The 25,404-nt window shown below is 40.5% G+C and overlaps 1 protein-coding gene across 1 annotated transcript in view; it reads right to left on the bottom strand.

Moving 5' to 3' along the window:
* Nucleotides 1-25,404, bottom strand: part of PLCB4 (phospholipase C beta 4) — a 331,441-nt gene that overhangs the window by 95,937 nt on the left and 210,100 nt on the right. Inside the window, exons 12-16 of the mRNA XM_030196321.1 lie at nucleotides 19,604-19,712; nucleotides 13,351-13,561; nucleotides 10,849-10,942; nucleotides 10,631-10,710; nucleotides 1,345-1,429 (exon numbers count right to left, since the gene is read on the bottom strand). Coding sequence (XP_030052181.1) covers nucleotides 1,345-1,429; nucleotides 10,631-10,710; nucleotides 10,849-10,942; nucleotides 13,351-13,561; nucleotides 19,604-19,712 — 579 coding nt within the window. The remainder of the gene's footprint in view (nucleotides 1-1,344; nucleotides 1,430-10,630; nucleotides 10,711-10,848; nucleotides 10,943-13,350; nucleotides 13,562-19,603; nucleotides 19,713-25,404) is intronic.

The following is a 25,404-nucleotide window of genomic DNA, read 5'->3' as shown; positions in this document are numbered from 1 at the left end:
GGGCGGGACGGATCAGAGAGAGTGCTCCTGGGCAGGCTGCAACCAGCCTAGGAGGATTGGCACACTGCTGTGGCTCTGAGGAAGGAAGCTACTTTTAAAGATACACAGTGAGAGAAGTGGGGATTGATACGCTGAACCCATGGGCTAGTGGATGAAGGGGAGGAGAGGGACAGAGGGAGAAATTTTGGACCCTGGAAGAAGAAGGGAGGGAGAGAAGTGCTAGCCTCTTGCCTACACCAGGGGTAAGAGGATCCCTTTTAAAATTCTGGGTCTCTACTCTCCTCTATTTCCAGTCCCTGTAGCAGAGACAAGAGCCACTTCTGTGGTCCTCTGTAAGATGACACAATAGTCTCCTTCAGCCATCTAGTAATTGTGGGCTTGGAAGCTATGAGGCCAAGCCTCAGTTTACCAAAAAGCACAGTCTGTCCATATAGTAACATAGTAGATGACGGCAGAAAAAGACCTGCATGGTCCATCCAGTCTGCCCAAGACAAACTCATATGTGTATACCTTACCTTGAATTTGTACCTGTCCTTTTCAGGGCACAGACCGTATAAGTCTGCCCAGCAGTATTTCCCGCCTCCCAACCACCAGTCCCGCCTCCCATCATCGGCTCTGGTACAGACCGTATAAGTCTGCCGTCCCCTATCCTAGCCTCCCAACCACCAACCCCTCTTCCCCCCACCTGCTCCACCACCCAATTTCAGCTAAGCTTCTGAGGATCCATTCCTTATGCACAGGATTCCTTTATGCATATCCCACGCATGTTTGAACTCCGTTACCGTTTTCAAACATGCGTGGGATATGCATAAAGGAATCCTCTGCATAAGGAATGGATCCTCAGAAGCTTAGCTGAAATTGGGTCGTGGAGCAGGTGGGGGGAAGAGGGGTTGGTGGTTGGGAGGCTAGGATAGGGGAGGGCAGACTTATATGGTCTGTACCAGAGCCGATGATGGGAGGCGGGACTGGTGGTTGGGAGGTGGGAAATACTGCTGGGCAGACTTATACGGTCTGTGCCCTGAAAAGGACAGGTACAAATTCAAGGTAAGGTATAGTATACAAGAATAATAGGCATTTTACTGAACTTGGGCAGCTTGAATAAAAGGCTTGTGAATGGTCATACTAATTGATTATTTTTCATATAATTAACATTCTGCTTTTAAATGATACAGCTGCCTAATGTTCTTTAACCACGGTAGATTCTAAAATGCATATTGTTCTGTATTCCCACCAGATGGCAGGAGAGAACAGATTTCATTTACAACTATTACAAAGAAAATAATACATGATGGCAGCTGAAAAACCAATGCATTTCATTGAGCTCACTTAAGTAACAGTACGTACTGGATGTGTTTCCAAAGCCTGCTTCAGCAAGAAATCTCCAAAAACCTCTTCACAGTATTTTGACATCTTATACTGCTGATATTTACTACAAAAAAAAAAAAAGACATCTATAAACACCCAGTATCTCAATTAAATATGTTACAGATATCACTGTTTCAAAGTGTGTCATAACGCTGTCATTTCAACTGAAGAGTAACTTTGAAGGTTTTGGTGCAGGCTGGGATTGTTGTCCTTATGGAGTTCTTGCTTATCTGGAAGTGGCTATTTCGATGCTGAATGTCTACTGCAGGTATGTCAGGTGTGAATATGTATGAAATATATTTGCAGGCACTGCCTCTACTGTATGGAAATATATATGATGAATATTCATTACTAAATATACTGGTTATCAATTAAAACCATGATTATACTATAGCCTACTATTATTCAAAAATCACTGATTAATCTGTTAACATTTATAAAATAACATAGCATTTATTATTTTAATAATTCAAACAATTTTGTTAAAATTCTTAACTGAACCTTTAGCTAGCTGACTAGATCATCTGATTCCCTTAATATAATCTACTGTAGGTGCGCAAACGTTTAGGCACACACTAAAAATTAGCACGCACTGATAGAAACACCCATTGCATTCCTATGGATGTCTCTATCATTAGCGCGCGCTAACAAGTTAGCGCACCTATAGCATGGTTTAGTAAACAGAGCCCTTAGTCACATCTGATCAATGTCCCATTTCCAATTGCACCTTGACCAATCAGTTGGAGAAAAAACCTGCTAAATGTTAGTTTATTGTGTGCAAATCGGATCTCCACCAAACCTGATGATTCACATGTTTTCCAGATACTATTCTGTGGCTTTACATAATAACATAGTAAATGACGGAAGATAAAGACCTGAACGGTCCATCCAGTCCGCCCAACAGTCACACTCATTATCAAGTCATGATTAAACCAACAAGGAATGTGATATAAAATACTTGATCGTGGTCTCTCTTTGGCATTTCTGGGACATTGTTGAAGTCCGCCCGGCCTTGTCCTTAGTTTCCAAATACTGAAGTTGCCGTCGAAGCCCAATCCAAACTATCCAAATCTGTCTTGTCAATTGCGGAATACAGACCATGAAAGTCTGTCTAGCACTGTCCTGTTGTTCGAAATTACTGGAGTTTCTTGAAGCCCTCTCCAGCCTATCCTAAACTGGATTGCCATATATGGGACACAGACCGTACAAGCCAGTCCAGGACCGGCCTTAGTTCTTCACAGCCAGAGTCGCCATCTAAAGCACCAGTCAACATGCAAACACATGTACAACCATTTAAGCTTTTTTTTTTTATACCGTTCATTTTCTAATTAGAGATCCTTTGTGTTCATTCTCCACCACCTCCCTCGGGACAGTATTCCAGGCATCCACCACCTTCTCCGTGAAAAAGAATTTCCTGACACTACTCCTAAGTCTACCACCCCACAACCTCAATTCATGTCCTCTACTTTTACCGTTTTCCCTTCTCTGGACCATATTTGTTTCTATATTAATACCTTTCAAGTATTTAAACGTCTGTATCATATCTCCCCTGTCCCTCCTCTCCTCTAGGCTATACATATTCAGGTCTTCCAGTCTATTCTCATACACCTTTTCAAATTCTTCTTTTGAAAATTCTCTTTTATTTCACCCAACAGAGAATCTTAGTAACAGCTGCTTAAGGTTCAAGTGTCAGGGACATTCTGAAAAGTTGTATGCATTGTTACTGAATAATTGGTCAGCGCACCCAACTTGGGCACCAGCATTTACATCAGGTTTCAGCAGGTGTAAGTCCGGGACCCATAGTTAAACGCTCTTTATAGAATTTCGCTTAGTGCTGATCTTTCCCAGTGCTCATTTTTGACCACCATTTATAGAATCCAGGACCAAGAGACAAATAAAAGCCATGCTAGCGTTTTTAGCTCACAGTAAAAATCAGCTGCCGGTAAATGCTGAGACGCCCATTATATTCCTATGGGTATTTCAGTGTTTACCACCAGCTGATTTTTCCCGTGAGCTAAAAACACTAGTGTGGCTCTATAAAAGACCCCCATTGTGCATTATTTATTTAATGCATGTTAGTAGCTACCCTCCTTAGCACAGGTAAGGCTGTGTTAACTTGCAAATTAACACATGTAAAGTCAATTTGCATGCATTATTTTTTTTTATTAACATGAATGAGTGAAATTAATTGAAAAATGGGAAAAAGTTTAAAAATTGGGAAATAAGGCCAAAAATCCGAAAACAAATCAAAAATCTTTTCCTTGTGCGCATCCCTTTTGCAAAGTTTTTTTTTTTGTAAACTCTGTTTATTAAAGTGTAACATGCTGAAGCAGATACAGTACTATAGAACAGATGAACATCAGCATGACAACAAATAGGGGAAACTCACATGTGAAATTACGTCAGTGTAAAAACATAGTCAAGATAACACCTCACAGGCATGATACTTTTAATCCATCAGTCATACATCATTCATTCATCCAGTCCTATATACATACATCCACTACATCCATGGGGAGGAATTGGTCCACAACACTGAACACTGAACATACCAATGGTGAGGAAAGATATAAGTACAGCATTTTGTGACAAGTGAGATAAGCGATATACAGCTACTAGTCAAGATATGTGTGTAACAACATCATATATCAAGCAGGTACCACATGAGGAGTGGAAAGCAAAACTCAGGGTGCAGTTGTGTCATCTTTGGAAACTTGATAAAGTAGGTAGTTCACCCATTCTGGCTTGGATCACTCATGGTAGATTCTCAGTTCAAAAGCTGCAACCTCTTTAATTCTAGAGACCCAACTTTGAAAGGGAGGGGTGTTGGGGAGTACCAGAACTGAAGTATAGGTTTTTGTTTTTTTTAACTAGCAAAATATACAAGAATTTTCTCTCCTCCAGGTGTACATGTTGATCTATAAAAATCTGCTCATCACCTAAGACCTATACCATTTTTGTCACCTTCCTCTGGACTGCTTAAAGTATTTTTACATCCTTAGCAAGATAAGGCCTCCAAAACTGAACACAATATTCCAGGTGGGTGTAATAGGCCTATGATGGAAGGGACATTTGAGGAGAACTGAATTGTACTTAGCCTCCTCACTGAATTGTACTTAACCTTGGTACTTAACTTCCTCACTGAACTGTATCTTTCCTCACTGAACTGTATCTAACCTCGTAAACAAGTTATGTAAGTTGGACTTGGGCCCAGGATTGGCAGGATGCCCAGACTAGGAAGCCATAGTAAGTATAGGAAGGACATGACAGGTATTGAGTTCAAACCGGTCAATGACTCACTCACTTGTTTGTTGCTCTGTATAAGAGAAAAGCTAGCCCTGGATTCAGAGAGAGAGACATTTTCTGCAGACGAGCGAGAAGTGTCCCAAAACTGTTCTTGTCCTCACCATCTAGGGCCCTCTCCCAGCTGATGAGAAAAGGATTAAGATGCCAAAGAGTTTGGTGATGTATTCCTGTGCCTAATAAAGTCTATTATTATTACTATTACTTTTATGTTGTGTGCAGTCCTTCAAGTGGCTTATCATCGTTATTCCAAGACCTGACACAGTGTGGCCTCATCAACGACTTGTACAAGGGTATCAACACTTCCTTTCTTCTGCTGCTCTCATCTTAATTTAACAATGTGGAAGACAAAGTGGCAAAAATGGCTGGGGCTTTTTCTGAAACAAAATATTGTGATACTGGATCAGGAGAAATATCTAGCAGCTATTGAAAAGAAAGTAGAAAAGATAGATTATTTTGATGCAAAAGTTGTAAAAGACAATCATGCTACCCAGGGAAAGTTGGAGGCTTTGGAAAATTTATTTAAGAAGAAAAACTTATGTTTTATAAATTTTCCAAGACAGACTGCTGTAAATGCAGAAAAAATTTGTAAGAACTATATGGTGGATGTTTTGGCAGTTCCAACAGACTCTCTTCCTAAACTGACCAAGGTGTTCTATATTCCCAATACGTCACAAAGAAGAGACAGTGATTAACTTGAAGGATTTCAATTATCTGTGGATAGTTTGAATATATTTGATGTTGTTAATGCCTGACAATAGTAACTAGGCTTCTCCTATGGTGTCTTTTATTCCAATAGCAACATTTGCATCAGAAGTAGCAAGAGATAATATCTTTAGGCTTTTTTTTAAATATAGGACCCAATTCATCCTGGCCAGCAAGTTTGGATTTTTACAGATGTAGCAAGATCTATGCAAAAAAGGCAGCAGCAATTTTTATTGGTGAGATCTAGAGTTACCCAGATTGGGTCTCGTTTTTTTTTTAAAGATTTCCCTGCAAATGTAATATGTTGTACAACAATGTTGAGTATATATTTTTTGAACCATCACAGTTAGTTGCATTTCTTGGTAATAAAACTTCTATTTCGGCCTCTGCAGATAAACCTTCATCAACATCACCTGTATAGATGTCCTAGACATTACCCGATTTAAGAAATTTAGGAGTTTTGAAGATTCTACCTTCTGTATTCGTTTTTCTTGTTTAAATATTACCTTAGTTTTATGTTTATGATATGTTCTTATTTATTTATTTATTTTATTTGTTACATTTGTACCCCACATTTTCCTACCTATTTGCAGGCTCAATGTGGCTTACATAGTACCGTCAAGGCAATCGCAAAGTCGGTTGATAACAAATGCATGGATGCATAGTGCTTGAATGAGGTAATTGTAGAGGGTCGAAGGTAATGAAGATTGTATATTGTCCGGTATGAACATTGGTCATACTGTGTTGCTGGGTGAAGGGTTTACTTTGGATCATTGGAGTAGGCCTTTTTGAAGAGGGTGGTTTTTAGTGATTTCCTGAAGTTTAGGTGGTCATGGATTGTTTTTACAGCTTTAGGGAGCCCGTCCCATAGTTGTGTGCTTATGTAGGAGAAGCCAGATGCGTAAGTTGTTGTGTATTTAAGTCCTTTGCAGTTTGGGTAATACAGGTTTAGGTAGGATCGTGATGATCCGATACTGTTTCTTAATGGTAGGTCTATAAGGTTTATCATGTATCCTGGGACGATACCATATATAATTTTGTGGACCAAAGTGCAGATTTTGAAGATGATCCTTTCTTTGATTGGGAGCCAATGCAGCTTTTCTCGGAGGGGTTTTGCACTTTCAAATCGGGCTTTGCTATATATCAGTCTCGCTGCTGTATTTTGTATATTATAACCCACTTTATCACCTGATCAGGGTTCAGAGTGGGATAACAACGCAAGAAACTGATCTAACAAGAACAGATCAGGATAATAAAACAGCATAATTGTAGCAAAGCATTATCTAACACATGATTAGGATAACAAATATTTTCTAAACAAAAAGGACTTCAACAGTTTACAAAACTGAAGATAGGAAAACCTTGAGCGTATTTCCTGTGAAAAGAATTCCAGATCTTTACAGACTGAAAGAAAAATGAGTTCTCATGAAAGGTTTTCAATCTTAGACCATTAACAGAAGGAAATTGCAGGAGAAGATGATCTGCATTGTGGTGAAAACCACTAGAACTCAGTAATTGCAATGAGGAGGATAAACTCTCAGGTGAATGACCTACAAGAGTTTTAAAAACTAAACAAATTTTAAACAGAATACAGGCTTTCAAATGTAAACAGTGAGAATGTATTAACAGGGGAGACATATGACAGTATTTCATCTTCCTAAATATCAATTGAGCATCTGCATTCTGTATCAACTGAATTCTGTTACATAAGTATTGCCATACTGGGAAAGACCAAAGGTCCATCGAGCCCAGCATCCTGTTTCCAACAGTGGCCAATCCAGGTCACAAATACCCGGCAAGATCCCAAAAATGTACAAAACATTTTATACTGCTTATCCCAGAAATAGTGGATTTTCCCCAAGTCCATTTAATAACGGTCTATGGACTTTTCCTTTAGGAAGCCGTCCAAACCTTTTTTAAACTCCGCTAAGCTAACCGCCTTTACCACATTCTCTGGCAACGAATTCCAGAGTTTAATTACACGTTGAGTGAAGAAATATTTTCTCCGATGTTAATGAAATACCAGCGTAAACAGCAATACAATAGTCCAGTTGCGAAAAACAAACAAACTGGACAATTATAATAAAATGATCACTAGTACAATACGAACAAAGTAAGCTAAGTTTTTTAAGTTTGAAAAAGGTTTTCCTCATCAGATTTTGATCTGGGGAAGAGAATGACATGGAGACAAAGTTTGCCCCCATTCCCGTGGGCTCTGTTCCCATCTCCACCCCATCCCCATGGGCACTGTCCCCGTCCCTGCAGGCTCTGTCCCCGTCCCTACCCCATCGGTTCCGTCCTCATCTGCACAAGCCTCGAATACATCATTTTATACTTAAATCTTTTTGTTGAAGTATAAAAAGGAACGATATTCTCTGCATCTGTTGTTTATAAATCAAAAATATAAAACAATAATAACAACGAGCAACTATAGTAACCCCCACCCCCTCTACCCTTCCAACCCAAACAACAGTGGACTTCTATTATCCACCCTGTTAAAAAGTCCAGGGGCACAAAATACAACCCGTTCTGTATGCACTAACGGGGGAGAAATGTGCCCTATGAAGCACTGTTTTTTAATCTGATTTTTTTAACCAATCTGTGGATAAACAATTTCAGGATTCAGTCTAGTTCTCCTTTCTTCTACAGTACTTCCCGCAATAGAAAATGTCCTCTCAGAAGACATGCTGGTAGCAAGAATGCATAATAGAGAAAGACACAGGGACAGAGCCCGAGCGGATGGGACTTTGTCCCTGCCCCCACCCCATCCCCAAGGGCTCTGTCCCTACCACGTCTCCTCGGACTCTGACCCCATCCCTGAGGTTATCGTGTGTCCCTGTCCCAGTGCCATTCTCTAATCTGGGGTTCCATGCTCAAAGAGGAGTCTTTTCCACTTTTAAAATAACCCTAGTAACATTTGAAATTCCAAACCAAACCAAAGAATTTTGGTTTTCTCAGCACTGAGTTTGAGGAAATAATTTGATAACCATCTCTTATTTTTTTAATGCAATAAAATGAACCATTTAAATTCAAGCTTACAAGGACTCCATTAGTGAAGCTCTATCCTCAATTCAGTGGACTTTTATTTAGACCTTTGGAAATGTTCTTTCTGATTTCTTGTTCTTGATTTAATTTCTTTGACTCTGCCCTATAATTTTCATCAAATGATAGTTATTATTTCACTTGTGAATTATTGCAAATTGCAAATAAAAATTAAAAAATAGGAAGAAAACCAGACTGAAGAGAAATAAGGACAAAGACTCTAGTCTTTTAAGTGGGGGGATAATTTATGAAGGCTGTTGGCTGGTCTGAGAATGAGGAATCATCTCCAAGGACAATGATTTGGTGCTTTACCACATGGCCTTTTCCCACCACCTGAGTTCTGTTGTATAACATTTTTCTTATCCTGAGGCCTCATACCCAGATCACTTTCTACACCCTAGTCACTATGGGGCTCATTTTCAAAGCTCTTAGGCTTACAAAATTCTAAAGGTTACCATATAATTTTGTAAGTCCAAGTGCTTTGAAAATACGCCTCCAAATCACCTGTCTGTCCCATTTGCTGTTCTTGACATTTTGAGTGGAGGGTAGTCATACTGTCAGAAATGTTATCTGGAAAGGTCATGATTTTTCTGGCATTTTTTGATGGGACTGTCTTTGAGCCCATTTTCTGCTTATTTAGCAAGATCAGTGCATTCAAACATCTCAGTTATAAAACTAGGTAAAGAACTGGAATTTTCATAGTGTTCACCCATGAGAGGTAAGAATAAAAAAGGAGGGACTACAATCCTATTTTACAAGGAAGTCTATCTGAAATGATGCTATTCCCACTGTTTCCTGATTTCTAGCTCCCCCCCCCCCCCCCCCCCCCCCCCCCGCCCAGTGCTGGATGCAAAGTCAGTCAAAATGCAATAAAGTACATGGTAAATGAGTGTTCTCAGACTTTGGGAAGGTTGATGGTGTGTTTTGTGTTGTTTAATATTTTGTTAAGGTACTGTGGGCTAGATTTAAAGAAGTGTGATACTATCCTGCTTATAATCGAAATAGAAAAACGCCTATATTGTGACCCAAATCGGGAGATAGACGTTTATCTCACAAAAACGAATAAAGCGGTATAATCGAAAGCTGAATTTGGACGTTTTCAACTGCACTCCGTCGCGGATGCGGACAAAGTTGATGGGGGCGTCGAAGGCGTGGTGAAGGCGGAACTGGGGCGTGGTTATCGGGCGATCAGAGATGGGCACCTTTCGCCGATAATGGAAAAAAAATATGTGTTTTTAGCGAGAATTTAGGGCACTTTTCCTGGACCCTGTTTTTCCACGAATAAGGCCCCAAAAAGTGCCCTAAATGACCAGATGACCACTGGAGGGAATCGGGGATGACCTCCCCTGACCCCCCAGTGGTCACAAACCCCCTCCCACCACAAAATATGCCGTTTCACAACTTTTTATTTTCACCCTCAAATGTCATACCCACCTCCCTGGCAGCAGTATGCAGGTCACTGGAGCAGTTATTAGGGGGTGCAGTGGACTTCAGGCAAGTGGACCCAGGCCCATCCCCCCCCCACCTGTTACACTTGTGCTGGTAAATGGAGCCCTCCAAACCGCCCCCCAAACCCACTGTACCCACATGTAGGTGCCCCCCTTCACCCCTTAGGGCTATAGTAATGGTGTAGACTTGTGGGCAGTGGGTTTTGAGGGGGATTTGGGGGGCTCAACACCCAAGGGAAGGGTGCTATGCACCTGGGAGCTGTTTTAACTTGTTTTTTTTTTTTTGTAAAAGTGCCCCCTAGGGTGCCCGGTTGGTGTCCTGGCATGTGAGGGGGACCAGTGCACTACGAATCCTGGCCCCTCCCACGAATAAATGTCTTGGAGTTATTCATTTTTGAGCTGGGCGCTTTCGGTTTCCATTATCGCTGAAAAACAAAAACGCCCAGCTCAAAAAAAGATAAACGTCCATGTTTTTCGAAAATACGCTTCAGTCCGCCCCTTCACGGACCCGTTCTCGGAGATAAACACCCATGGAAATAGACGTTTCCGTTCGATTATGCCCCTTCATGTGCTATTGATAAATTGGTCCAGTTTCGTAAAATAGGGCCTGCAGTAAATAACATGCATTGATTAGTGATAGCACGCATTAATACATTTAACTGATTTTCACCTCTGCAGATCCACAGTGTAGATCTTTTAAATTCATAGAATTCTGCCTGAAGATTTTAAATAAGTAAGAAAAAAGTATTTCATATTTCACACTGTACCTGCAGTGGTTTTCAAATGACAGAATAACGGGGTACTCAGACGTCACGAATGCAGTCTCTTTGATGGCTTGAATCACATCCTTCAAAATGCAAAGATAATTGTTCATGTAATGTCAGATTAAGCACTCAAACTATCATTTATTTTAAAAGAAAGAGGAACTGGGATCGGAACTCACAATAACAAGGATGCTCATAAGCCATATTGGTGAAACACTCACCTTAAAGAGAATATCAGTGCACATTGCTTTCCCATGCGTTATTATTGGTTCTTGGTCTTCACCTTTTCCATCCCAACAATCAAGTTCAACACATCTAATAATATATCAACATTACAACAACCGTTACAGTGTGAGGCAACTCAAAATTTATTCATTAGAGTTTATCATTTACACCATGAAATATAATTTTTGTACAAAATCATTGACCTGTTGACCTCCATGCAGAAAATTACAAGTTAAATTGTTGATGAAGGACAAAATGCCCAGTGCATGCCTTGTTTTTAACTGTATAGTACAACGTTCACTTAATTGCAGGTCTCTCCTGCAAGTTTCTGTCTCCTGATTGATTACTTCACATAAAACAACTGGCATACAGAATGTATAAACAGTATCAAAAGGCACAATTTTAACAAAAAACATTACCCAGTTTATAAACTGTATCGTTTCTAATAACAGCCCACCTCTTATAAAGGCCCAACCCCCTGTTTCAGCACTAAAAAAATCCTGTAAATTTCATCTTAAAGCCAAATTTTGATTCCCCTTAATAATAGCCTACCTCCTAGAGTTCACAGTAACCGGCATTGTCACTCCCCTCCCTCCGCAATGACAAGATCTCTTTCTGTACCTCTTCTCACGGTTAAAGTGATGGGCCGGTGCGGGGCCTTGAACACGCACAGGTGCTGAAGGCTCAGTGCCATAACCGTGAGAAAAGGTATGAAGAGAGATTTGGTCATTGTGGGGTGTGGAGAGTGAAGGAGAGCAATGCCAGTTCCGCAGGGGGCAGGGTGGAGGAGATAAATGGTGGTGAACATGGAGAGGATGGGTGGAGGAGAGAAATGGTGCCTCCATTTTTAGCCCACCCTAGACTGTAGAAAACCCATAGCTCGGGCATTCATTAGAAACTATACATATGAGAGAGAGATAAATATAGATATAAATACATAAAAATACTCTTGATACATAAAATTTATGCACACAGCTCTTATATGCAAAGGCATAAGGCAAGACATATGTAGCACCAAGCAGGTAATTAGGGAGTGAGCAAGATAAGCAGCTCCCTATATTGCACAATAAGGGAAAAAATCTTTCACCTATAAATCAATCATCCACAACAAACACATAAATGCAGAAGGTAGAGTTTAACTTGAAAATAACTGTTTGTGATATTAATTCATTTTTAATTTTTATTATTAAAAAAGGAGGAAAAAGCCTCAGGAGTCAAAGACAAACAACTATTATTTATGCCTCAACTTAATTACGGCTCTCTATGACTGTAGCCTTGTTTGACTCCAATCTCTTTCATCGGTAAACAACCTCCATACATTAATTATATCTTCACCCTTTTTCTTCCTTTTAATAATAACAATTACAAAAGAAAAGATATCACAGTTATTTTTGAGTTAAGTTCTACATTCTGCATTTATATGTTTGTTGTTCAAAAATATGAACATAAGACTCGGAATAACTCAAATGCAGGCATGTGTGGGGAGCCATTGTGAAGACATATGGACTGCTGCTGTCCTTCCACCATACAGCTTTGAGAGGTGCAGAAAAATGAGGACCAGAACCGGGAAAGAAGAAGGCAGACCCCTTTAGGGGAATGCAGTACACAAACGGGCGGAAGGCCAGGGGAGCAGAGGAGGGAAGGGAGGGAGGGGCAGAAGAAGGAAGGGATAGACAGAGATATAGTTAGGGAAGAGGGCAGGTAAAAGGAAGGAAAGGGTTAAAAAGGAGAGAGACAGGGATGAAGAGGAGGGGCGTGAAGGATATAAATGACACGGGGAGGGAACAGGCAGCCCCCTTTCATCTAGCCAGTGCAGGAAGCAACAGCTTAGTGTAAAGTTAAAATGTAAACAAGAGGCATATGCCACATGGTAGCTGAGTCACAGCTTGTCTTCTGGCTCAGACGGCCAGGAGGCCCACATCATCAGATCAAGAGAGAGAGGCCGGGGTGCTTCCTTCAACGGGATGCGCCAAAGAAAAGGATTGTGGGTGTGTCCTCTAACGGGATACACCTGAGAGACAATTGGTGCCGCAAGAGGCACTACAGCGGGAGAACAGGCTGCTCTAACGGCATGACCTGTCGGACAAAGGAAGCTGTGTACCCATACATACATGTATATGTAATGTTACTAGTTATAATGTTAAGTATTAGAAATGATATGTGTTATGTGTTAGATTAAGATTGTAAATGTTAATGCACCTGGCTGCGGCCAAATAAACTCCAAATGATATCTGAAATGGACTACAGTATATATGATTAGTTAACAAGAAGTATGTATGAGTATGTGCCGACTGCCTGCGTTGATGGAAGCATGGATCAGTGTGGGAAAGGAGAGCTGGAGACACAAATAAACGTGCTTGTCTGGATGCTAAAACACCTACATCTGTATTGCATTTTCATCAGTTCAAACAATTTTTAACACACTCTTTTCAGACATTTGCACATCCAAGGACAATATGAACTTAAAAAAAAAAAAATCACTAATCACTATTCTCAACCTGCATCCAGCCAGAAGGACTTGTCGATACATCTCTACAGAAGACTTCCCACCAAACTGTCTGCCTGTGAGATAGGTATTATGGGATGAGCTGATGAAATAGTGGGCCAGAGAATGTTCCATTTCCTGATACAACTCTAAGCGGTCTAGGAAGACAGGAGCATTTTCATCAGACATCAAATATCTGCAAAATCCATCACTGGACATGTAACCTGCAAGACAAAAAATAAAAATGAAAATGATGAACTTGAGCTAGTTTCTACATTGCTGGTCTATGGGGGGTCTATCTGCAAAAATTGTGCTAACTGCTTTTTCATAATCACACAACAAATTTTAAGCCCGTTTTAGCATGAGCTAGCCTTCACCTCCTCCTCTCCTCTCCACCCCTCCCCCCAAAAAAAATCCACTTCAGTGGAGGAGTAGCCTAGTGGTTAGTGCAGTGGACTTTGATCCTGGGAAACTGAGTTCAATTCCCACTGCAGCTCCTTGTGACTCTGGGCAAGTCACTTAACCCTCCATTGCCCCTGGTACAAAATAAGTACCTGAATATATGTAAACCGCTTTGAATGTAGTTGCAAAAACCTCAGAAAGGTGGAATATCAAGTCCCATTTTCCTTAAGCCAGTTCTGCACTTTTCCAATAACCTGCTGTAAGCCTGGGCAGAATTCTAGCTCCTCCCATCCAATGCCATTCATTTGAACAAAGGCAGCCAATAACCAGAGACATGACTTAACTGCTGAATATCCTTACACTCTTCTTCGGCACTATCCAAAAAGGAGGTAATTTTATAAGGCATATTTATGGTGCTAAAGTACACACTCATTTGGGGGAATTTTAGTCATTATCACATATTCACATGTCCAAGGCAACTGATTCCATGCTAAAGAACCAGCCACTGAGAAAACTCTTGTGTTATTTCAAGTCTTGTCCTCTGAAAATCTGGTACTAGTAAAAAGCAAGTGTTCGCTGAACGCAATGACCTCAAAAGAGCACAGGACTGAAGAGCATGATAAACATAAGAAGATGATTCATGATCTAGTCCAAGATTTACCAACAAGAGTAATTTATACTTGACACAGAACACTATTGAAGCCATCCCAGTTTAGCAAGATGAGGGATAATATTATCAGAATTTGGAAAGATCCAGTAGACACACTGTACAATTTTGCAAAACCTGCAAGGCTTGCATACAAGAATTAGGGAGTCCCAAATAGGCAATATTAGAATCATCAATCCCACTGAAGATCATTGCCTGCAATACACATTTAAAATCAGACCATGGCACAAACTGTCTCAATTTACTCAGTAGCCTCAGTGTGAAATAAGAATATCTAATCAGTTTGTCTTTGAGGTTGAAAAGTCAAATCGCGAAATGAACCATACTCCAAGGTTATGAACCTGGTCACAAATCTTAATAGAGATTCTGGACAACAATCTCTGTGGGCATATCTGGGATGGAACTTCTGGACATTACCAATAATTCAGTCTTACAGACATTCAACAATAATTTATTTGTTCTCATCCAGAGTGAAACACCCTCAAAAACTGCCTGCAGGTGCACAATCACATTTGAAGCTTCCTATTTTAGTTATAAACTCGTGTTCACATGATGGCACATATTTTGATGGTGGGTGTGCACATGTGTGGAATCTGGACAGAGTGTGGGCTGATCTCACAAGCACCCAAGATTATAAAATAATCTAATTTATAGACATTTTTGCAAAATACAGGCACAGCAACACAGAGAGGGTACAAAGTACAACCAAGTCCAAGATACAGCAAAAAGCAACAAGAGCCTTCAAAAACGGGACACAGTTCCTTTAATTATAAAACCCAATCTTCCAATATGGACCTGGCACGGGCTGTGTTTCGGCGCACAGTGCATGCATCAGGGGTCAAATGTACTCTGATATAAAATGAGTGCTGCGTGCAGCAGCCAAACCTCTTCCTTATGAACTAAAAAAGAGTTCCATCCACTTGATAAAGTGGCCACTCGACATGTTAAGAACAACAAGGTCCCTTCGTTCTTTAATAAAAGAAACAAACAGGCTGTTTGGTTGATACACTGATTTTTGAGTTAGAATCCCCTGTTCCATCCGAACCCCAAACCCCTTAAATCTCCAACCCCTCCCCCCATTAGCACTTCGGACAGGACCCATCAGCAGCCAAATGTGCCTTGTGTGCTGTCCTTGGTAATATACAGGTCCTCAACAGAAACTTATACTCCGTCTCTCTCAAAAGAGATCAAAATGTGATAGAGCTGATGTTCTGGAAACAATACTGCATTAACTCCGCTGAGAGACCTCAGTCTAAATCAGCAGACCACGTCCCTGCCAGAACAGTAAATTGTATATCAGGGAGGAGATCCAGCAGATAATGATAATAATTGTATTACTTCACTATGAGAATCCCCTAGTAGGAAACAATTTTCTAAGGACTTCACATATGAGACTCATAAATGGGAACTGGGTAGACTCGCAAGATAATAGTATAATTGGGAATATGCAAACAAGTCCATAGTATGCACACCTTAAAGTGTGTGCAGTCCCTCATCATCCAAAATATCCTGCACCCATCAGAGTCCTCTCCTATACCAACCACTGAAAACTAACGAGTCCGTGGCTGGTATAAAATCCAGATTGCCCATTAAGGGAAGCAAAGGGGTAATAAAGGGATTACATCCTAGGCCCTGTCAGAGCTACTTTCAGGCTGCTTTCATATATCTCCAACTAACGAACCCCCTAATTTCTGGGTCCAATAATAGAATACTAGTATGGAGATAATATAAGCCTGACATTGAATTCAAAATCTGAGATTGGCACTAGCTAGGAGTAAAGAATGCTATCTCTAAGGTCCAATCCCGCATATAGTCCAGCGGACAAGTTATACACCCTGATGTCAAGAGGAGACTGCCCTCACTTTTCTCTTGGCATCATTAGGGGTCCTTTTACTAAGGTGCGCTGAAAAATGGCTTGCGGTAGTGTAGGTGCGGGTTTTGGGTGCTCGCCAATCCATTTTTCAGTGCACCTGTAAAAAGGTCTTTTAAAACTTTTTGACAAAAATGGACGTGCGGCAAAATAAAAATTGCCGCACGTCCAGTTTGGGTCTGAGACTTTACCGCCAGCCACTGACCTAGCAGTAAAGTCTCACACGGTAACTGGGCGGTAATGACCTACGCATGTCAAATGCCACTTGGTGCACGTCTGATATGCGTGGCAGAAAATAAAAATTATTTTTCAGCCGCACGTATCAGACAAGCGCCAAAAATGAAATTACCGCAAGAGCCATGTGGTAACTCCATTTTGGCGTGAGTTGGGTGCGCGTAGACACGAGGCTTAGTGAAAGGGCCCCTTAATGTGTATAAAGAGATTCTTGGTTTTTTGACAGCCTAAAGAAACCTAAGGAGAGCCCCATGAATACCTTTGTATGTCTTTCCTCCACAAGAATATAGGAAGAGATTGCTAGAGGTAACCATCTAGGTACTATCATCATATTATACAGCTATGAATAATATGAAATTAGATTGTAAATTGATACTCACTTAACTTTCCTCATTATTTTTTTGTTTTCTTTTTTAGATTTTCCCCATAACTTTGGGTTTTCAGCTCAATCAGACTCAGCTTTTGTTGGTCTTTGATACCATGAAGCCCCATTTTGTGCAAGGCCTCCTTCTGGGACCTAGGATGTCCACATCAGGAGGCTGGGAAAAAAGCACAACTTCAAGACTGGAACAATAGGAGTCCGTTGGAGCAGATATCAAGTTAAATGTATAATTCCCTGCTGAAAAGAAAGCAGTGGCTCCTGTAGAACGTCGTCAGTCACAGTCAAACAATTGATCCAGTCTTGAAGGCCCAGTTGTGCTTTTTTCTGTTTGCACATCAGGAGGCTCACAACTCCCAAAGTATCTTACAAAAGGCTCTGCGAAAGATGAAGCCTTCTGTAAAACATGTATGAGGATGCTGACAGTATTTACTAGCACATACAACAGAAACAGCAATTTAAAAAAAATGCATATGGAAAAAGAGTGACCTCACTGAGTAGCTACACAAAAAATAAAGTGGAAAAGAAACCAACTTGAAGAGATCAGTCCAAACACCAGGGTAAGATGCTCCGAAATCAAACTTTATTTGGACCCAAACTTTATTTGGACCTGGTGTTTGGACTGATCTCTTGAAGTTGGTTTCTTCTCTACTTTTTTTGGTGTTGTTGGTTTTTTGTGGAAATCGTGAACCCCATTTGTTTTTGTGCTCACTGAGTAGCTACCATATATAAATATCTCCACCTATATACAGAAGTGGCCATTGCACAACTTCCACTTATAAGTGCCACCAATTATATGTACAATATATTGGTTAAGCTAGGCACCTGTTATAAAATTAAGTGAGCAGGAAGATGTAATTCTGGTACTATTTTATAAATATATATATAGAGGAGCATTTTCTATATGACGTCTAAGTCCAACTTTTGTCGTTTTACTAAAAACGTCAAAAATTCAAGTGAGGAAAACAGAAAAATGTCTATCTTTTTTTAAAAATGGCAATTTAATAGATGTTTTTGTGCTCTGCACGTTTATCTTATCGAAATAAAAATGTCCAAGTGAAAAGCGCACAACATCACACCATTTGGATGCAGGAGGAGACAGCATTCTTAGTGGACTGGCCACACAGACATCTCAGGAGAGCAATGGAGCACCCTAGGGGGCACTGCAGTGGACTTCAAATAAATGCTCCCAGGTAAACATTTCACTGTTACTTCCTTATCTTGTGTGCTGAGCCCCCCCCCCAAATCCACTTCCCAACTGTACAGCACTACAATAGCCCTTATGGGTGAAGGGGGCATATACATGTGAGTACAACACTGATTAGTTTGTTAAACCAATTACATTGCGTGCGTTGTTAAAGAATATGCCTAGATTTCGGTATGGATCTCTAGGCACGCTATATAGAATCCGGGGGGACTGTGTTTTATTTTATTGCGCCACAATTTTGAAACGAACTGCTGCCTTGTTTGCGGTCAGAGTAATCCTTTCTCATATTTAAGAAGTTGCTTAAGACTCATTTCCTTCAATGGGCATTTGGGTTACAATTACTGAGTGAATAGCTGAATCTCATCTGAAATGGTATTAACTACCCACTGTCTGCTCTTGGATGACTGTAACCTAGGGGTCCTTTTACTAAGGTGCTCTGAAAAATGGCCTGTGCTATTTTAGGCGCATCTATTGGATGCGTGCAGATCCATTTTTCAGCACGCCTGTAAAAAAGGCCTTTTTTGGGGGGCCGAAAATGGACATGCAGCAAAATAAAAATTGGTGCGCATCCATTTTGGGTCTGAGACCTTACCGCCACCCATTGACTTAGCGGTAAGGTTCACGTGTTAACCGGGCAATAATTGTCAGAGCGCATACACTGCCAATAACCACCCAGTTAGCTCCGTGTGTTAGAAAATAAAATATATTTTCGGACGCGCATAGCGGACACGTGCAAAAAATGGAATTACCGCCCGGGCCATGCGGTAGGGCTTAGTAAAAGGGCTCCCTATCCTCTTAACTATTTTGTTTTTATTTGTATCTTATTTTATTGTTAACCTCTTAGACCTGCATGTTAGTACAAGTGGTATGTCAAGTACACAACTATAGCTATTAATGCTTGCTAATAAATGGTTTTAATATGATTTAGTTCACTGGCCCCTAGGTAGGCCAGCTTGCCAATTTTTTTCCCCAAGTGGAAAAGATGTACTGATTGATTATTTCAAAAGTGCTCACAAAGAAGAAATGGGCTGCATCAGTGTTTCAGCCTCAACATATACCATCCTTGTAAGTAAGTTCATTTGGTCTAATGATCGCTGAGACAAAGGACGGTCACCTATGTGTTTGAGCAACTTGTCTTTGTGGGTGGAGTGAAAGATGTTCATGGTACATCTATGGTGGATTTCTCGTCTTCTGCACTCCCAAGTATTGTTTTTCGTCAGCTGCTATTTATGTTTTTTCCCCAGTATTCATCCTCCAGGGGCCAAAGAGAATTTGAACAAATTATGCACATAATGAATTATCAGAAATATAGTCCATCATGCCTTTCATCCCCTCAGGAAATAAAGTTAAAAAAAAATGACAATAGCGCATACATTATAGGAACCAATCAGAAACCACACCTGCAGTTCAAGATATTCTTATACTATCTATATAAGCAAAATTATTGTATTACTGTTGTATGCTGTCTTCCATTTCATTCCTACAGCATGTGCGGCCTTATGCTTACCTCTGTTCCTCAGTTCTTCATCAGGCTCATATGTCTCAATTATTTGTATTGCCCGTTTTGCATCATAGAATGGGAATAAAATTTCATTCAGCCGAGGATCTCGTTGATGCTGTGGTGAAAAAAAAACGAACAAAAAAAACAAAAACATAATAGGGTTCAGTAACAAGATTCTTTGCAAGAACAGCTTCCTAGAAAATTGCAGTTATTGCAAAGAAGGCACTCCCCCACTCTGAATAAACTCTGAAATTATAGCCCATGTTTTTATTGGGTTTAAAAAAGGTTTGGGCAAGTTCCTGGAGGAAAAGTCCATAGTCTGCTATTGAGACAGACACGGGGAAGGCACTGCTTGCCCTGGGATTGGTAGCATGCAATGTTGCTACTATTTGGGTTTCTGCCAGGTACTTGTGACCTGTATTGGCCACTCTTGGAAACAGGATACTGGGCTACATGGACCACTGGTCTGACCCAGTATGGCTATTCTTATGCTCTTATTACTGATTCATTTTCAAAAACATCTTGCAGCACAGGTTTCCAACTAGTGATTAATTATTAAACTGATGATATCTGTATAGTAAAACATATGAATATAACAAACATTTAGGCCCGTATTTTAGAAGCCCTATTTGTGATTAATATGTGTAAATACCCAGATTAACGCATGCATATTGGCTACACATGTAAAAACTGATTTTAAAAAGCCATCATTTATATGAGTCTACCTATGCCATGTGTAGATTTCAAGGGGGTAGGAACTGGGCTGATCTAAAATCTACATGCATATTCCCCATTTCAGAAAGGGAATTGCATGTATACGTCCCAATATATCACTATTGGGATTTATAGCTGCTTCCTTGCATGTGTAGGTTTGTAAAAAAATGCTCATTTGAGCCAGCCCTTAACAGGAGGGATTAAAGCAGTTCTTCCCCTTTTCCCCCAACAAATTGAAAATAAATAAGAATTGGGGCCTCTGTTGTTAATTAATGGTATGAATAGTTGCAAAATAGAAGGCACGTGTAAATGGAAGAGAAATTTGATGGTTAGAGCAGCTGGCTCTCCTGAGAACCAGGGGTGCCTGGTTCAAATCCCATCGTGGCTCCTTGTTGATCATGAGCAAGTCATTCAACCCTTAATTGCCTTAGGTACTAACTTAAGTGCTATTTTACTATGGCGCGATAGGCCTAACATGAGCTTATTGCGCAGTAAAAGGGCACTACCATGGGATCCGTGGAGGCATCCCATGGTAGTTTGGCCATCAGCACGCACTACTCCCGTGGTAAAATAAATATTTGGTATTTTTTGACATGGGAGGCATGTCTGGGGGCAGAGAGTAGGCGTACCTGTGCTAACCGGGTAGCGCGGGCACATTACCGTGCGTCATCTGATTAGCACGGGAGCTCTTCCTCCCTCCTAAATAGGTGGTAAAAAGGGCTCCCAGTGGTAATGGCCAAGTGTTAATGGGGAAATTAATACAGTGGGGGAAATAAGTATTTGATCCCTTGCTGATTTTGTAAGTGTGCCCACTGACAAAGACATGAGCAGCCCATAATTGAAGGGTAGGTTATTGGTAACAGTGAGAGATAGCACATCACAAATTAAATCCGGAAAATCACATTGTGGAAAGTATATGAATTTATTTGCATTCTGCAGAGGGAAATAAGTATTTGATCCCCCACCAACCAGTAAGAGATCTGGCCCCTACAGACCAGGTAGATGCTCCAAATCAACTCGTTACCTGCATGACAGACAGCTGTCGGCAATGGTCACCTGTATGAAAGACACCTGTCCACAGACTCAGTGAATCAGTCAGACTCTAACCTCTACAAAATGGCCAAGAGCAAGGAGCTGTCTAAGGATGTCAGGGACAAGATCATACACCTGCACAAGGCTGGAATGGGCTACAAAACCATCAGTAAGACGCTGGGCGAGAAGGAGACAACTGTTGGTGCCATAGTAAGAAAATGGAAGAAGTACAAAATGACTGTCAATCGACAAAGATCTGGGGCTCCACGCAAAATCTCACCTCGTGGGGTATCCTTGATCATGAGGAAGGTTAGAAATCAGCCTACAACTACAAGGGGGGAACTTGTCAATGATCTCAAGGCAGCTGGGACCACTGTCACCACGAAAACCATTGGTAACACATTACGACATAACGGATTGCAATCCTGCAGTGCCCGCAAGGTCCCCCTGCTCCGGAAGGCACATGTGACGGCCCGTCTGAAGTTTGCCAGTGAACACCTGGATGATGCCGAGAGTGATTGGGAGAAGGTGCTGGGGTCAGATGAGACAAAAATTGAGCTCTTTGGCATGAACTCAACTCGCCGTGTTTGGAGGAAGAGAAATGCTGCCTATGACCCAAAGAACACCGTCCCCACTGTCAAGCATGGAGGTGGAAATGTTATGTTTTGGGGGTGTTTCTCTGCTAAGGGCACAGGACTACTTCACCGCATCAATGGGAGAATGGATGGGGCCATGTACCGTACAATTCTGAGTGACAACCTCCTTCCCTCCGCCAGGGCCTTAAAAATGGGTCGTGGCTGGGTCTTCCAGCACGACAATGACCCAAAACATACAGCCAAGGCAACAAAGGAGTGGCTCAGGAAGAAGCACATTAGGGTCATGGAGTGGCCTAGCCAGTCACCAGACCTTAATCCCATTGAAAACTTATGGAGGGAGCTGAAGCTGCGAGTTGCCAAGCGACAGCCCAGAACTCTTAATGATTTAGAGATGATCTGCAAAGAGGAGTGGACCAAAATTCCTCCTGACATGTGTGCAAACCTCATCATCAACTACAGAAGACGTCTGACCGCTGTGCTTGCCAACAAGGGTTTTGCCACCAAGTATTAGGTCTTGTTTGCCAGAGGGATTAAATACTTATTTCCCTCTGCAGAATGCAAATAAATTCATATACTTTCCACAATGTGATTTTCCGGATTTAATTTGTGATGTGCTATCTCTCACTGTTACCAATAACCTACCCTTCAATTATGGGCTGCTCATGTCTTTGTCAGTGGGCACACTTACAAAATCAGCAAGGGATCAAATACTTATTTCCCCCACTGTATGTGGCCATAAAAAAACTCAGCCATTTTACTGCTGCGCTAAAAGTTGCTGAGTGCGTGGGAAACCCACACGCTGATGGCAGTGCTGGCCACTTTCTAGCGTGGCTTAGTAAAAGGACCCCTTAGGTTGTAAGCTCTCTTAGGACAGGAAAATACTTATGGTACCAAAAAAGTGCAACACTTACACATGTAGATTTTGGAATACCAACTTATCATGTACAAATGTCGCCACTAAGGAGAGCTAAGTGCTTTTGTATTCATCAGTTGACTATAGCAATACATTAATGATTATTTCGTATCAACCTATGCTGTGGCATCAGTTTGTTTGGGGTTTTTTTTGCCGATGATAAAGATCAGATCCTCTTAAGACCGAGAGATTGGACAGGATCGTCTATTGTTTGTGCAGTGGTTTATCCAGGCACTTTGAGGCATTTTCCCCATTTAATTCATATATATAAAATATAAAATAAAAATACATATTAGGAGAGTAAATCCCTTCTTACAGACAGCAGTGTGATTTAGTATTCTGCTACTTCCACCACCACTCCATATTATATTCAAATGTCGCCACTTACATATGAAATTTGCTGTTTCCCCCATTCAGGTTTTCAACTTGTATCTTCGTAAAATGGCTGCTCCTGTTATACATGCACTCCTGTATGCATTATAGAAAAGGTTCCATATTCGCAGATCCTTTTCTAAAATAATACCGGAATTGTACGCGTCCAGAACGCTTTCTACCTTCTTCTATCTAACATGCGGCTGCACATGCGATTTGCCTGTGTACCTTGTAGTAGTAAAAGATTATATTTGCTCCAAAGCAGATACTACTTTGCAATGCACAGCAGAAACGTAGCTACATTACACATATGCTTATGTGATGGAGAACAGCAAACCAAGGAGTAGGATGAATTATAAGCACTTCCAAAAACCACTAAGACAACGTATCTGTCCAATTAAGTGGTGTTTATTGAAGATATAACAAAAAGACTCAACGCAGCAGCTGTGTTTCAGTGCTCTAGGCCCCTGCCTCAGGAGTCTATACGTTGCATATAAAGAAATATAAATTACATATAAAAGCACTAATAAAAGCAGATAAACCCATACAAATATAGTGAAATTTATCTAATGGCATCATAAACTAAATGTTCCTTCTAATCTTCCTGATCCTCCAACAGAATACCAAGAGGAAGCACAATCGGGACATTACAAGTGTGGTTCCTGTAGTGTGTGCCAACATGCATTGGAGATAACCTCATTCAGACATTTGGAGACTGGATGTGAATACAAGCTCTCTCATCACTCCAACTGTAATACTATCAATGTTATCTACATTATACAATGCCCATGTCCTCTCTTGTATATTGGAAAAACAAAAAGAAAAATCAAGACACAAATTATAGAACATCGAAGTTGTCTAAATAGAAAAGTTGAATCTGCCCCTCTTGTGGCTCATTGGGACATAGCGGGACATTCTATTAATGACTTGAAATTGTTCGTTTTTTAAAAACTTAAGAGGAAACTGGAGAAGAAAAATCACAGATCAAATGCGGTTGCGTGAAGAACATAGACTCATTTTTCAGAAGCAAACACTTACACCCAAAGGACTCAACATGGACATAGACTACACACCCTTCCTTTAGGTCCATGATATATATATATATTTCAAAATTGCTTCTTTGTCTATGATATATACCTCTACACTGTCCAACAACACTTGACACATTGATTATTTATCTCCTCCATTGGTGGTTTATTTTCATAAGTCAGTCTAATTTTCATAGCAATGTTTATACAGCAATGTCATTATTGTACCATCATTTCATGCCAATCCAAGTGCCTCTTCCTCTTTGATCGTATTGTATATTTATCATATGATGAACAAACCCATCTTTCTAATATATCACACTTATGGATCTAAATATTACATAGAAGCAATTAGACCAGGTGTTTGAATTACACATACCCGTTTTTTAAATTTGCTTTATGGATATATTTAGTTACATAATCATTAGCACACACTCTCTATAGACTCTGCACTTGGATCGGCATCTATTCTTTCTTCTTTTTTTCACATCACCTACCCTCATTCTATGCATGTGCACGACACTGGGGTTTTTTGGCGTCAATTAGTTCATGACGCCATTACATAAATGTCACTCCTTAATGTGCGGCACACTTTTATCTCTTATTTTAACATTTTATTATAGCTTCTTAAATAAGATGGTCAACACAATATGGGTGTTCATAGATTGTACCGGAGGGTTAGGTTGCACTGGAATGCCCTCATTGTTCATCGCATTTGATAAGCTCTTACCTTTCACTGCAAGATCATGGAAAGTTTATATCACTACAGTAGTTTTTTAAATTTTGAAGTAATGCATTTTTTACATTTGGTTATGGAGGGACCTTGGCGAGATGATCTTCATGATCTGAAATTTGCATGCAATCTATCCTCGTTGCGTTTCTCTTTAATATCCCCGTTTGTGATATCGTTGCCATTCACTACGCTATGGATGTGTTTTTCTATACAATGTTTTTTTTTTACATGATTTGTATTTACCAGTACTTCACTACCGCAGTATTTCATTCTTGATTTTTGTTTTTATATACCGTACTATGGCCACTGCTGACATCTTCTCACCATAGCTCATTCTAGCCACACTTATGCACTGACATACGGTTTATTTGTTTACTTTCTTTAGTGTTTTGTGTGTTCGTCTCTTCAATACCTTTTCT

This window comes from Microcaecilia unicolor, chromosome 3, assembly GCF_901765095.1.
Source record: "Microcaecilia unicolor chromosome 3, aMicUni1.1, whole genome shotgun sequence".
Taxonomy (NCBI): Eukaryota; Metazoa; Chordata; class Amphibia; order Gymnophiona; family Siphonopidae; genus Microcaecilia; species Microcaecilia unicolor.
Note: the sequence above shows the minus strand (reverse complement) of the source record. Positions and strands in the feature narration are given on the sequence as shown.